Consider the following 15802-nt stretch of genomic DNA (forward strand, 5'->3'; position numbering starts at 1 on the left):
CCATTTATTAGAATATATAGACATGCATATGAAATATTATTTTAAATGCAGGATGAAAGAATAGTAGAAGTGGGTCTTGCAATTTTTTTGTACTTTATTAAAGAAACTGATAGATACCAATATAATCTTCTTACTACTTTTAAAGACATTGCTATTATATTGCATGGAGATAGATTGGAGTCTAATATGAATTGTAATATTATTATTTATCTATGTAATAATAGATTATTGAAAAGAATTTATGAGGCTTTTTTTTCTTATCTATTTCTTTATTATATTCTTTTCTTTTTATATAGAATCCTTGGATGGCATCATGGCCTAACAATATAAAATGTAATGATGGATATTGATCAAAAAAGAAAAGGTACTAGATAAGAGGATCAAAGAGGCAACATAATGACACATATGGATTATTTTTCTTATTGATTATTATAAAGGCATATCAAGTATTCCACAATTTTGTGTAGAAGAAAGCTATTGCAAGAATTTATGGTTGATGAATGAGCAATAATTAAGTAAAACTTATTTGCAATATCTATGTCATAATTTTAAAAAATCTATATGTCGTTTTGTACCAAAGATTAAGATTTTGTTATAACTCATCAAAGCATTAGGCCTAAAAAAAGGTGATATGAATTAAATAATTTATGATGTTGTCGTCTTATGTATATTCTTATCTGAGAATACATTGGATGCTTGATGTATTTTTTTAAGATTATTTTTATTTCTTTAGGCCTAATATTTTTTTAAGATTGTTTTTATTTCTTTAAAGGTTTATTTTTATTTTTTCCTTTAAAATTTCTTATTTCCTTTTTTAAGATTAAATCATGACTTCTTTATGTTTCTTTTGTGACTTCTTTTAAATTTATTCTGATTGATTAAAGTTTAATTAGATTTATTAGGAATTACTTCAAGTTTATTCAAGGTTGTATTAGACTTAGTAGAATTATTGTTGTATTTTTACTTACCTTCTATAGTTAAAAATAGAAATATTAATACAACCCTAATTAAAAATTTAATTAAATTTTAACCAAATCAAAGGTCAAATTCTAATTAAAATCCTAATAGAACCTTAATAAAATCCTAAGTCAAATCCTAATGAGATCCTAAATCCTAAATAAGTTCTAAACCAAATACTAAATCATAAAAAAACTCCTAAAAAATCATGTAGCAAAATAGAATCTAAACAACTAATGATCAAATCGTTAATATCAATTCAAAATTTGCACACTTCTTCATGTCTCATTTAGAAAAAAAAACATAAGAAAGATAAAATCAATTGCACTTACCAATTGAAAGAAATGCAAGACAATTCAATTGGATGTTAGGCAACCTTCTACTCCAATCTAAATGCTCAACTTCCAACGCCAATATCTCTTTCTTGAATTATTGATTTTTTTTCAAATTTCACCTAAAATTTTAGAAATCAAGTCTAATATTTATATTAAATTTAATTTAATTAAGTAATAAAATAAAAAATACTTCAATCCAATTCAAAAATTACTAAAGATCTTCAAAACAATCATTGACCCTCAAACTCCAATTTTTGAGACCTCAATCCACAAAAACCTTTATATATTTCAATCTAAATGTTTGATTAACCTCAAAATTTGCATACACATTTACAACTAGTGAACCAACACATTTCTCAAAATTCACTTGTACACACACCATAGAACTCAAGAAACCTTTAAATTTGTAAACATATTTTTATTTTTCAAATCTCCAATCCCACTAAGAACATCACTAACTTTGAAAATCTCTCAAAATCTTAATATTGACTCAAATGACATGAAACCAATGCCTAAAAATCTTTCTTCAAGTCTCTTCATAAACTTTACTTTCTAATTTACAAAAGAATTTGACGTCACCATGGGTATGTGGTTTTATGCCTCAAGGTCTGATTTCAATCCAAGTTGATAGCTAGTCCTTTCTAGGTATCAATTCTTAGCTTTTTGAGGTAAAATTTGCTAAAATATACTCTTAATTCCTTCATATATATGTTTATATCATTTCATTTTCCAATCTACTTTGATTTGCCTTATTTATAGTCTTAAAAAGTAAATATAACTCCATTTTGTAAAAAGGCAATATTATCACTTTTTAGATTTACTATCTTTTTTACTATTATCTATATTTCTAAGATAATTTGTTATAATATTTTAAAATAAGATCTTCTGTAATATAATTTTTTCTTCTTTTTTTCATTCATTAGTTGTATTATATCACAATAATGTCAGATCTTACTTCCATCATCATATATTAAAAATATAAGACATATGATGGAAATACTTCAAGATTCTATGACAATTATAAGGTTTCATGAGTATTCCAATATTTTTATGATAATAAAAGAAAAATCAAGATGGTTAAATTTTCAAAATGAATTGCTTTTAAGATAACAAGCAAGTAATCAACCAGATTTGGTCTCCTGTATATTTGAGCTGAAGAGATGTACAATTATAAAAGATATAAAGAAAAGAGTTGACTTTGGTCATGTTCTTCTACATATTTATATCATTGAATTTTAGAAGAGATGTCTACCTCATATGCACATCTTAATTTTTTTTTTAAATGAAAGCAAGCTCAGATATACTACAAATGTTAATCATATGGTTTTTACAAAAAAAATTGATGAAGACAGCAATTGCGAGCTATTTGAAGTTGTTCTATAATGCATGGTTTATGATGTAAGTAGAACAAAGAGTTCTCAAGGATCTTGCATGGAAGACAATTGTTATGAAAAGAGGTATCCAAAGATATTTGTAAAAGAAACAACAATGGATGCAAATTAATATTTCTAATATCAACAAAGAAATGATGAAAAAACTTTTGAAGTTTAAGTAATAGTTATTGACAATGAAGATATTATTTTATTTTGTAAAAAATTGTCTTGAAAGTATAATTGTTATATAAATATTAAGATATGTGCATCCATTTGTACAATTAAATATATCTATAAATACATCTACATAAGCCATGATTGCATTACAATGCAATTCAAAAATCAACAAGATAAAATCAAAGAATATATAGATGCGAGATACATTAGAGCTCCAAAGACTACTTAAAGGCTTTTTGGCATGTAAATCCATGAAGAAATGCCAAGTGTTGTTTTTTTGGCCATCTATCTTCTAAGAATGCATCAAGTAGTATATGATTCAAATGACAAGGTTAGTGCAATTTTGAAAAGTGTCAAAAAGCAAAAGAAAATATTAACTTCTTTTTTTGAATTGTGTGCAACAATGGTTGTGACAAGGTTGTATATATACCAAAAAAATTTACAACATTTTCTTTGGCATTAGACAAAAAAGACATAGACATTAATGAAATATAGATTTGCTAACAGATGGTTGTATTTTACAAATCCAACATTGGAAGAAAGATACTATGTGAGGCTTTTGTTAATCCATGTCAAAGGTCTACAATCATTTAACTACTTAAAGATTGTTGACAAAAAAATTCATCCAATATTTAAAAGTGCATGTGCACCTCTAAGATTGCTTGAAGATAATAGAGAGTGACAACAATATTTAGAAGAGGCATTAGCTATACAAAGTGGATTTCAATTAATGGCATTGTTTGTTATTTTGCTACTTCATGGAAATCTAGTAAATCTAATAAATCTATAGAAAATATTTTAGAAAAGCATCTTGAATGATCTTAGTATTCATTTGCAAAGAGAATATGGAATTGGCAATTGAACAAAAGAATAAATCAAGGATTTTGGTTTCTTTTTGTTTGAGAAGATTTTGCAAGACTTTGACAAAATACTTGCATACTTTCCTCTAATTTTATTATTGAAAAAAAATTGGAATGCAAAAAGCAATAAAAATCAATTAGTTGCTGAAGAAAGAGCATGAAATATTCAGCAATTAGAAGCAATTTGAAGGAATATGTTCCACAATTAAATCTTAAACAAAGAAATGCATATGATGATATTGTGGCCTCTATAATGCAAGAACATGGATATATGTTTTTTCAAGGACACTTGCAAAAATTGGTTAGATTTTTGTCTACAACACTTTGGCAACTAAATTTCAATTAATGTAAAAGATTTTTATATGTATTGCATCATCAAGAATTGCCGCAATACAACTTGATAGAAGAATGACTATCTATTCTATATAAAAGATTCTACTAGACTGTAACAAATATTTTTTAAAGGAACTAAAGAGAAAATTATGGCAATATCTTTTTGACTTTTATTACTTTGGCCTAAGATAAAGATTTATACATTAAAAGAGAACATGAGATTGAATTCAAGATCACTTAAAGCAAATAGCAAGTTTGTTAGTTAGCTTCTTTAAGTATGGAATGTACATAGAGGTTGTACATAATGGTGGTGCATTTGTATTCTTTATGGTTGCATTATGATTAAGTAATATTTCTATTTGTCACTTGTCAAATTAAAAATGGTACAAGCATTTTGTTTGATAATGTAGTTACATTTTTTGATTATATGATTGTCAATCAAGAAATCATATTGTTAGTTGATGTTGTTTATTTAAGGCTGATAAAAGATGGTGTAGCAAATGATGGCTTCAACAGAGATAAAATTATTTTATCAACATAAAATGATGATGTAGAAGATACTCATCAAAAGGTTCTAGCCATCTTTTCTTGAGAAGAACGAGAATATTTAAGCACCAATGAAGTTGTTGTCAAAGATGGTATTGACAAGAATAATGTTTATATAGCCAAATTTATCAAGTCGCTTAGTCCATTTGAAATGGTCAGATTAAGGCTTTGTTTCATCAAGATTTTTCTTCTTCTAAATAAGAACTCAAATTCTATATTAAATATTTTTTATCCAAAAATTTTGATTATTTAATTATTAGTATTTTTTTTGTATATTATTTTTTATTTATTTATCCATAGTTTCAAATTTTAACTTTTGTATATCCTTGAATACCTTATCACAATTTCATGTTTTTTATGGTTATGCCTTAACAAGTAGTTCTTTTAACAAAATTAACTAATTTTTTGCATATTATTTATGACTATGGCACAAGTTCAACTAGCCTACTTTGTAGCTGAAAGTTCCATTTTGAATTTTATTTCTTTCTTTTTTGAAAAAATTGTGAAAAATATATTTTGGCTCACAGAAGTATCATAAAAAAAAAATGCTTCTTTCAAGTCAAACTTTCTATGACAATGGCACAAGTTCAATTAGTTTCTAATAATAACCGTACACAACTACAATGCCATTTTAGTTAATAATAATTCAAATGGTCATATTGTGTAATTTTTTCTACACAATCAAAAGTTCGAAACATATAAATGTTGAGCACAAAAATCTTGATTTTTATTATAAAAAATATGCTAAAATAATTATAAAAGCTGATATGACATGTATTTTCAGTAAAATGAATATTACAGTTCCAATTTAATAAGACGATTTTTAAACAAAAAATTATTCTATCTCTTCTAAGTTCAATACTTGTACTAAATTTGAAGTAAAAGAGTAATTAAATCTTTGATCATATAATGACCACTCATTAATTCCTCTCAAATACACCGCTCTTCCTGTTAAAAATAACAAAATGGGCAGCCAATCTGGTCCAAAACACTCTGATACTTCACATCCCGTTTTTTAATATTGCAAAATAGTATTCGAAGAAGGCTGTAAACTAGTGTCCATAACGTTGTTTTGGGTTTCTACATCGGTTTAGGTACCAAGGTGTGTAGATGGACATAAAAAATGAGGTCCAGTAAGACAAAGCTCCTAATAAATCAATCGTTTGACGAAGACTCCACCATGACAAATTTGAGAATTTCTTCTAAATATGATCCCACGTGTGATTTCAAGGTGCCCCACCCTTTGTGCCACAAGACGAAATCTTCATGCTTCAAGTCTTCATATACAATCACACGCGAGTCGCATCCTAGAGTTTGCAGCACGCTGTTAATGGCAAGGCTCGAAGTAGGGGGTACTACGAGGTCTTCACGACTGGCAAGAAACAGACACTTTGGAGCCAAATTCAACCCTCGAACTTGAATCTCAGTGGTAGTGTCAGTGTAACGATTAGTTGCAAAACTAGCACCTCCTTGCATCAGCAAAGCCCCAAAAAGTAGAGTTGGAGACATGGAGTCAAATGATTCTTCCCAACCCATGGCTGGCCTCATACAAGAGATTGCCTCTACGCCTCGACTTGCCTCGTACTTAAAGTGCTCGCTGATGTTATATACACCCGCAAGACCTAAGTAACCGTAAGGAATTCGAAGATCAAGCTGTTCAGGAATAGGTCGCTCAGCATTCTTCACGAGACGGCTTGCTCTCTCCCATAGCATCATTGATGATAAATGTGCCCCTATATGATTCATAAAGATGCCACATTACCAAATCGAAACGGAGCATCCATACTCATCACAAACTTGACACGGTTTTACATGGTAGCAACAGTTACTATAGAGGCAGTACACGACTAAACAGGTATCAGATAGCACATAGTTGAAACTTCTAGATTGATCCACAAACAACTAGTCCAAAACGAGGCTGTACTTATTGTGAGTAAGCTAACACCATTAGCATTATGGTTGTACCTGATGAATGCCCCATTAAAAATACTCTTTCGGGATCGCCACCGTACTGGGCGATATTGTCCATCGTCCAGGTTAATGCACACGACACCTCGCTCACCTGGTCGATAGCAAGTACCTGCATTGGTAGATATTCAATTATTGAGTCAAGAAGCATAGGCAAATAACTTAATGTGGATGAATCAGTGTGTTGGGTTAGTACAGACGTCGCCGCAGAGGGGCCATACATATGGAATCGAGGACAATGTGCCAAAGGGGTTGTATGTATTTAGATGCTTAAGGTAGCTTTGGTTTGAATTTTCAATTGTGCGTGACCAGTATCAGCAAAGGAAATTTTCATGTAAGATGAATCGAAGTAAAATACAGCCATGGATTCGATCCCTCACTGAATCCAAAGGAATATTATCAGATTGTTTGCCAAAGAGCTATCAAAGGATTAGACGAGGGCTAAGTCACGGCCGAAACAATCAGGTACCACAGCTGTTCACTGAATACACAAGGTCTCAAATAATTGGCTTGTCTGGCCTGTGTTCAAGAGTTCAATTGCCAAGAGGTCATTTAAAATTCTAGATGTGAAAGTGAAAGAATTCACATACTAGTGACTATGATCGTGAAAATTCCAAGTTTGAGCAATAGTTGGGTGGAATTCAAGAAAACAAGGGATTGACCATCAAATGCACCTCTTTCTTCGTGCAAAGCAAAAGACAGAGAGCTTAAACTCAACTGGAAGTCAGAGAGGCAGGAGAGCAGTCTGTCTAACCTCTGGGTACAGGGTGTACTGCACGAGCACAGCAATTACACCGCTCTCAGCCAGGAACGTGCCTAACGGAGAGAACTGCCACTTGTCTCCAGATGCCCAGACACCTCCGTGAACAAAAAGCACCACAGGTTTGAGTCCAACTCCTACAGCTGATTTGCGATTGGGTACGTAAACGTCCAATCTGTTCAAACAAATCGTATCAGATTGAGCATCGTCCTTCATCATTTTCCAAAACATCCAATACTGAAGACTCAAAGATGTAATCTAATAACCATGAATTTCATCTGTAGATGCAACAGATGAAACACATAAAGCCAACCAAGGAGGACGCACCGATGCGACATAAAATGGTGTAGAAGTGATATTTTTTTCAACTGAACTACAATCGCCCCTTTCATTCCAAATGAGAGGTGCCTAATATTGTGGAAAACTCCGCCATCCAGGGGTAATGGCGTAAATGCCATCGAGGGACGGAAATTAATGTTAGAAGGCTGGGTGGAGATTCATTCTATACAAGTGAGCCTTCAAAGTAGATGCCATCAGGAAAAATGTCTCGTTTTGTGTTAATATAAACTAAGAGCACAAAGAACCCGAACCTGCACAGCTGACTACTGTAACAAGAGATCCGCTTAATTTGAACTCCATCCTTCGGTAGTAACACATACAAAAAGAGCATAGGTCAAGTGCCATATCCAAGTGAAGGAGATCAAGGTGTGCATTTGTTTATCCACAATTACCTATCATTAAGGTGCCCAAGCCGCAAACCAGCAACATATAGCGCTAAAGACTGAACCTACGCAGTGAGGCCATGTACAGAATTATGGATTGTGTGGCAATATCTCGAATCAAGCACTCGAATCAAACCCCGAAAGGCGTACTCTGAGTGCCAAGGATGCAGATGTAACAGGCGCGCAAAGAAGGCAAAAGAATTCAGAAATCATTGTACAGACACGCATATACACCGCGCATTAGGGCTCGAAGTCCGCCTAAACGTTGAACAGAAACCATGAATTTTGCGAAGGGTGGACAAGATCCAATGCCAGCCAGGGGAATCATCCGCCCCTAATTACCAATCAATAAATCCGGGGCAGACAATGAGAAGGGAAGTACCAGAACTCACAGGTTGCGTTGTGCCTGGCTAAAGCGCACATTGCGAGCTATTGCAACGTCATGGGTATTGTGGCTCCACCAGCGCCGAGTTGGGGGAAGAGAGTCCTGCGTCTCGTGCTTCCTCCAGGGCGGCAACGACACATAAGTCCGATACGCATACGCGCCATACGGCGCCAGTTTGATGGTGCCCAAAACCTCTCGGGCAATAGTGAACAACAACCCAAACAGAATTAGCACACGGTGCAAGGGACCGACGTCACGGATTTGAAAGGCCTCGCGAACTGCTCCTTTCACTGCCTCTCCGAGCATGCCTGCATTCACCGGCATGCGTCCCGGGGCAGAACGCCGGGCGGAGGGGGGGGCGAACGCCTCGTCAACCATGTCTGCTTTCATCGCCATGCATCCAGAGGAAGAGCAGAGGCCAGAGTGGGGAGAGAGGCGATAGAGGAGGGGAGAGGGGGTGCAGGAGGGCGAGGGGCGACTAGAGCCAAGCCAGGGCCACTGTGGGGGGAGGGCAGGGGAGAGCAGGCATCGACGTTGCCGGACACAAGTCAGAGCACGAGCAGATGCGAAGGCGAGCACCTGCCGGTAAACCATTGCCTCCTCCTCCTCCTCCTTTTCCTAGTTCTGACTGACTTATCGAGGCCGCACGCGACTGTTGCTGTTGCAGTGGGAGGCTGCTGCTTCGGCAGCACAACAGCCGCAGTGCATTGCCTGTGAGTGAGTGAAAGTAGTGGAATGTGTTGTGAAAGTACATGCCATGCCACAGCGGCACTGGCACTGGCGATGCGATACGATGCGGGGTTGCATTGACGCGAGGTCAGAGTGCAGGCGACTGACTGGATTGGAATTCTACCCTTTCCCGAAACACATTTCATGCGTATCCACGTACTCACTCACTCACACACACTCACTAACATTAGGGTGCTCCTTGGTTGAAGCCCCTCACCTCATTAGGGGGATCAGAAAGGGGGGAGGGGGGGCATCATAGGAAGGCTACAGCTTCGGAGAACCATCTTTGTTCAGAGAAGGATTGAAAAAGAGAGAGGGAGGACCACTTGGACTTGTTTGTATGACCCATAGGAATTTCTAGCCTGAGTAGATAGAAATTGGTTCCCAGATGAATATTTTAGTGTCACATTAATGTGCATTCGATGAGCATCACAATAGCATCATGAAGAAGAAAGTAATATTTTGTCTTTCTTTCAACATTAAAAGCATCAAATCCCTTAAGTATCCAATTACAAGGAAAAACACATTAGAAGATTTTTTTTTCTAGATGCATTTTTTTTTTCTACTTATTAACTAATTTTGTTGCAACATCATGTACGTCTACATATTACAAATTATATTATATTATATGTATTTATATTTATTTATAAGGACTTAGTAGTGTTCTATTGAAACACTTGTTAATATAATATTTTTACTAAAGTAATCCTGTCAAAATAAAGTTGTAATAGTTATCGTGAAAAGATTTATTCTTCCATGATTTTAAACCACAATAGGGTAGTCAATGACATACCTAACACTTTTCAGCTACACAAAGAATTTGTCTTGGAAAAGTCTCCCTATCTTTCTCAGTGGACATTTTTAGTCTCTCAACATTAAGAATCAATTCTTTCTTTGTTGGGCACATAAGTTCTAAATAATGCAGCATTTTTGGATGTCAAAGTAAGATAACAAGAACAAAAATTTATTCTTAAAGAATACATGGAACTAAACAAAACAAGAAGTGAACCATATTTTCACCAACTATTATGAAATATTACATATTTTGTATTAGTGCATAACAATATTATTTAAATGGTCGAAACATAGTAAAATAGTAAATAGTATTTTGTACTAAAAATAAAGTCCGATCAAAAGAGCTATTAAATACAACTTTGTCCCTATTTTAAAATCTCAAAAAAGAATTTTAAAATTTATGTGTAAGATTGTATTACAAATTATTAAAATACTACAAAGATAGTTTTTTTAAAAGAATATTTATAAAATATTTAAAGTCTTAATAAAAATTTGGATGAAACAAATTGTAAATTAAATTTTAAATTTTTTTAAAAGGAAATTAATATATTATCTTGGTAACATTAAAAATCTCAGAAATAGGATAATTGTTTATGTAGTACAATCTTGCACATAATTACTAAAATTCTTTTTTGAGATTCTTAAATAGAGGTATTACTATATATATATATATATATATATATATATACATACATAATGAATTGATTGTGGTTTCTGAAAATTTTAGTGTTTTTTTTTTAAATTATAATAAGTTAGATTTATGAAGAGTAAATAATAAAAATAAAAAATAGTTTGTAAAAAAAACATTTGAGGTTTGATATTCTTCTCTTTTTTTATTTCTTATGATCTATATTTATATTATTTTATCATGTTATAGTAATAGAGATTTATATTGAATTAAATTAAATATTAATAAGTATTTATATACTAAAATATTTTAAAAATATACTAAGATTTTTTCACTTTTACTTTAGAATTAAATCTACTATTTGGTTAAATATTTTTACTTTCCACCACTAAATATAAAGAAGATAAATAATCTCCAATAAATTTAGATCTATTTAATAGCTTAGCAATAATATAAACAAGAAATTTCGATATTACCTGAAGAATTCTCATTTCTAATTTCTTTAATGCTATACACATAAAACAAAAGAACATGCGAATTTGACATGTTTAATAAACTTGATTCAATTTCTATTTCTAAGTTTTTATTGAACATTTTCCAAGGTGTAAAGTCAACCAATTTCAAATAAGTATTCAAGAACTTTGTACAACAATCATAAAAATGTCATGCTATTGATAATAGACCCAACTAAAGAAAGTAATTGAATATAGACGTATAAATGTGATTAAATATTATGTAGAGTAATAAAAAAATCCAATAAAAATAAATAAATAAAATAGAGAAGTTTCATAGACCAAAAATGGACCAGTTCTTTATAAGAACAAATCCAAACTATCTACATAGCGTTTATATATTGGTCTGCTACATATCCAGTTTCACTGAATTCAATTAATAAAAAAAATCTAATTTTCTATTTAACTATACTAAGGAAAACTATAATTAAAAAAATATTGCATATATAAAATTAAGGATATGTACAATTCTTACATAACATTATTTTGCACTCTTAGTTGAGGATAATAATGCACAAACTTTATATTGGCAAAGTTGATATGTCCTAGTAAATAGCATACCTCAGAAATAAAAATAAGGTTCAAATTATAAATGGCATACTATGTACTAAGAAATACAACAATATCAACATAGTTGTAATTGGTGTTGATGTACAGTAACTTTATCCTGAGCAATATTACCCTAAATATTCACCAAACTATCCATAAATATTTTTTAAAATTCAGCTTTAGATTCCATGTCTATTTTTCTACAATTCAATTAACAGGATGTCTGTACATCATCATCAATAGCAATTTTGCTACCATATGAGCATCAAATAACATCACAATAGACAAAAACACATATATTTTTATATGTAAATACATCACAACCAAGTTAATATTTCACTTGAGTTTGTTAGTAACAATTGCATTTTTTCAAAATATACTGTATAATTCCACAAAAAAGGCATTATAAACCAAGATAAATAATCGTATTTCTATGTCTTTCAAAAAAATATGTAGTCAAATATATCAGTTTTTTAACATTATTATGCACAAAAATCTGCTCTTACAATAGACAAGAGTAATATTCTTTTTCCTATGGCCACATCGTAGAAAAGAATTTTGTAATGTTAACATTAAAATTCGCTTTAAATTTGTTATCCTAAATAAAACCATACTCTGATGTCATTTACATTGAAATTGCTTTAAATTAAGCAACTCAAGCAAAGTCTAATGAGGCTTTCAGTTTGATAAAAAAATAGCAGAGGTACCAACATTGACATTATGTTTAACTTTGATAAAATTCATGGTTTTACCGACACATTCTCTCACACAATCTGCAAAGTTAAAAGTTCACAAAACCTAGAAGACTTCACATTTTGAAATACCCAATCAACAGCAAGATTATTCCGATATTGAACCAACATTTCGATGTAGTTTATCCAAAGGAAATTGAACAGCGCCAAGACAAGGCAAGAGAACCGAGCTGTGAGGGACGGAGTGGCTGCGAGAAGGGAGCGAGCGATGGAAAGGGTGTAGAGAGAGAGACTAGTGGTGGAAGGAGGAGATGAGGCTATCGTTCTCTGCGCCACATATCAGCGTCACTTGCAAGAGCAGGGCGTATCGTTGTGTCCACACCATCTCTCAAAGTAGCCTATTCCCCATCGCCTACTACTCCCGCACCCCCTTCGCCACCCCTGCGCTTCACCATTCCATTCCCCTCTCCTCCCTGCTGGTGCTCCTCCGTCGCTGCTGCTTAGCATTGTTGCCGCGGGGGCATCAACAACCATCCTCTCTGCCACAATGGCGCACGCTGCTGCATGCCTCCAGGCCTCCTCTGCTGCTCACGTAGCAGTCAGTCGTGCCGTCTCTGCCCCCTCCTCCTCCTCCTCCGACACCTCCGTCTTCTTCTCCGGCCTCCGCCTCCCCGCTTTGCAATGCCGCTCCTCCAGCTCCCATCGCGCTGCTTTCTCGCAGCGCCGTGTTTTCACTGCTGCTCTCACCGAGCAAGCCAGTAAGGTGGCCTTGACCGCCGACCTCGAGGGCGAGCCCGAGCCTCCGATGCATTTGTTTAAGAACAAGGAGCCATTCATCGGCACTGTCAAGTCCGTGGAGCGCATTGTTGGCCCCAACGCCACCGGTGAGACATGCCACATCGTGATCGACCACGGCGGCCAGATGCCCTACTGGGAGGGGCAGAGTTACGGGATCATCCCCCCCGGCGAGAACCCCAAGAAGCCCGGCCAGCCCAACACCGTGCGGTTATACTCCATCGCATCGACTAGGTACGGTGATGAATTCGACGGCAAGACCGCCAGCCTTTGTGTGCGCAGGGCTGTGTATTGGTGCCCAGAATTGCAGGCCGAGGACCCTGCTAAGAAGGGAATTTGCAGCAACTTCTTGTGCGACTGCAAGCCCGGCGACAAGGTGCAGATCACCGGACCGTCTGGAAAGGTAATGTTGTTGCCCGAGTCGGACCCCAACGCGACCCACATTATGGTTGCCACCGGTACCGGGATTGCCCCCTACAGAGGATTTTTGAGGCGTATGTTCATGGAGGACGTGCCGACGTTCAAATTCGGCGGGCTTGCGTGGCTGTTCCTGGGTGTGGCGAACTCGGACAGTCTTCTGTACCACGACGAGTTCACCAAGTACAAGGAGGCCTTCCCAGAGAACTTCAGGTACGACACTGCGCTGAGCCGTGAGGAGAAGAACAGCAAGGGAGGAAAGATGTACGTGCAGGACAAGATCGAGGAGTACAGCGAGGAGCTGTTCAATTTGCTGGACAAGGGCGCGCACATCTACTTCTGCGGTCTGAGGGGCATGATGCCCGGAATCCAGGACACCTTGAAGAGAGTCGCAGAGGCTCGGGGTGAGAACTGGGAAGAGAAGCTCGCTAAGCTGAAGAAGAACAAGCAGTGGCACGTCGAGGTGTACTGAGGTATTGAACATGTTCCTTTTACTTGGTTTAATGCAGCTGAGCAGTGTCATGTACCCGTGTTCGTCTGGCGGACGCCGAAGTTCCTTAGAATCTCATTGTAACTGAATTGGCCATCACCACCTCTGCGGCGAGGAAGATGTATGGAAAGTAGTCTGCGGTCGGCGACTGAAGTCTGGACTTGGTAATGACGTTCGTATTAGACTTAAGTGTTCGAGAAAGATTAGTGCAATCTTCTACAAGGTCTTTAAGGCCCTTGATACATCCTGTCGTGAAGAACCGTTTAATTGTCGAATGCCTTGTGTGTGCCGATTAGAGATCTGGAGATCTGCCAGTTCGCATTGAAATTATATTCCCTAGGCGTCTCATTTTCCATCTCCTCCATGACGGACACCATTAGAATTATTGTTTTTGGTTATTCGTTTTGAAATGAACGGGTAGGATGTGTAGATTATCTTTTATAAGCATGTTGTCTGATGAAATTACGATTGTTGGCACAGTTCGTAGTGGCGGGTGGAACAATGAGGAATTTGTGAATAGCGATCTCCCTGTAGCGACAACCAAGAAAGGCTGCGTCGACAGGTGTGTGAGGCTGTCAAATGTTTTTCTTGTTGACGAAGTATGATTAAATTTTGCTTAAATAGGGAATGTATTCTGTGTACTATGTAGCGCATTTATGCCACATGGGAACGTGAGTGGCTGTGAATCATCTTCAGAAATTTGAATGAAGGGAACTGTTATTATCTCGATCTCGCATTTGGGAATGTACATTGTATGTTGCGTCTACTTGAGAATGTCCTTTCAATTTTTCCCCTTTCTGTGTGGAACAACTTTTCTTACCAATAACCAACGCATGCAACTTACTCTTCCATGAGTGGTAAGGGGTGTAAATATAGAGATTTGAACAGACGTGCAAATTTTAACACGACATGAAACTAGTGTACAGACGTGTATAAAATACTTGGTTTAAAGCAGGCATTGTCTTGTTTTCAAGCTTTGTTGTTAAATTTGTGAGTGTGTATCACATACTGTCCCCTCGTCGTCTTAGAGGATTGGTGTTTTATGTTAGTCTTATTTCCAAATAACATACATGTCTAAGTTGGAAATATGGTGACATCCTCTGACATGTTAGTACAATATGAAACCAGCATCAAACGTTGTCCTACGTTTATAACAATTACGTACCTTCTGTGATTACAGGCAATATATAACTGGTTTGATAAGCAACCTATGTTTTGAGAATTTTGACAATATGCCACAAGGTGTAGCTACTATTAGAAAGGATTTATCTGGATAATAACACAATATTCTTGTCGGAAAATCTGGATTTATTTAGACACTTTGTTCGCTTTAAGGTAAATTCTTGAACGTTAGCAGAAAAGAGCTTCCGTGACGTGACAAATGTACATTGAGTAACGCAGGATGCATTCAAATTGGCACAGCTTTCGTATTTTGAACAGTGATACATGTATGTTACAAGTTTGAGAATATATGTGTGATCGAAAGTAGTCCGACGGTGTGTTGAATTACAAAACAGTCCTCTCAAAACTATGTGCTACATCATAAGATTCATTATGTTCCGATGCATGAGCATGTTGCACTGTTTATTCCCGTACCACTACACAATTATTTATTGAGTTCTATAACTGCAATCGTCGGGCTTTTGAGTTGACAGACATGTAGGTGAGATCTACAATATCCAAATATACCTCTGTCCGGACAATCAGCTGTATAAATACTGACACCTTCCTGTTTAGATCTTGCATGATGCTCCCTACCTGTAAAACGCATTCATGTCC

At 35.3% G+C, this 15802-nt stretch overlaps 2 protein-coding genes across 2 annotated transcripts; one reads left to right on the forward strand and one right to left on the reverse strand.

Annotated features, from left to right (window-relative positions):
* Positions 1-5578: 5578 nt before the first annotated feature.
* Positions 5579-9321, reverse strand: LOC112286344 (isoprenylcysteine alpha-carbonyl methylesterase ICME). Its single transcript, XM_024528136.3, has 4 exons — positions 8424-9321; positions 7304-7484; positions 6547-6661; positions 5579-6314 (listed from the first exon to the last, which is right to left on the reverse strand). The coding sequence occupies exons 1-4, from the start codon at positions 9008-9010 to the stop codon at positions 5737-5739; spliced, it is 1461 nt and encodes a 486-aa protein (XP_024383904.1). The 5' UTR covers positions 9011-9321; the 3' UTR covers positions 5579-5736.
* A 3455-nt stretch (positions 9322-12776) lies between these two features.
* Positions 12777-14746, forward strand: LOC112286667 (ferredoxin--NADP reductase, embryo isozyme, chloroplastic). Its single transcript, XM_024528779.3, has 2 exons — positions 12777-14006; positions 14504-14746. The coding sequence occupies exon 1, from the start codon at positions 12869-12871 to the stop codon at positions 14003-14005; it is 1137 nt and encodes a 378-aa protein (XP_024384547.1). The 5' UTR covers positions 12777-12868; the 3' UTR covers position 14006; positions 14504-14746.
* Positions 14747-15802: the final 1056 nt, after the last annotated feature.

Source organism: Physcomitrium patens, chromosome 9 (genome assembly GCF_059467195.1).
Source record: "Physcomitrium patens ecotype Gransden chromosome 9, ASM5946719v1, whole genome shotgun sequence".
Taxonomy (NCBI): domain Eukaryota; kingdom Viridiplantae; phylum Streptophyta; class Bryopsida; order Funariales; family Funariaceae; genus Physcomitrium; species Physcomitrium patens.

Bases quoted from the DNA above. Each gene is read 5' to 3' on its own strand.
- LOC112286344 (XM_024528136.3), bottom strand. From the start codon at position 9,010: ATGGTTTACCGGCAGGTGCTCGCCTTCGCATCTGCTCGTGCTCTGACT. The intron at 7,485-8,423 runs GTGAGTTCTGGT...TTGTTTGAACAG, and splicing joins AGCCAGGCACAACGCAACCT to ATTGGACGTTTACGTACCCA. The intron at 6,315-6,546 runs GTACAACCATAA...TGAATCATATAG, and splicing joins TTTAATGGGGCATTCATCAG to GGGCACATTTATCATCAATG.
- LOC112286667 (XM_024528779.3), top strand. From the start codon at position 12,869: ATGGCGCACGCTGCTGCATGCCTCCAGGCCTCCTCTGCTGCTCACGTA.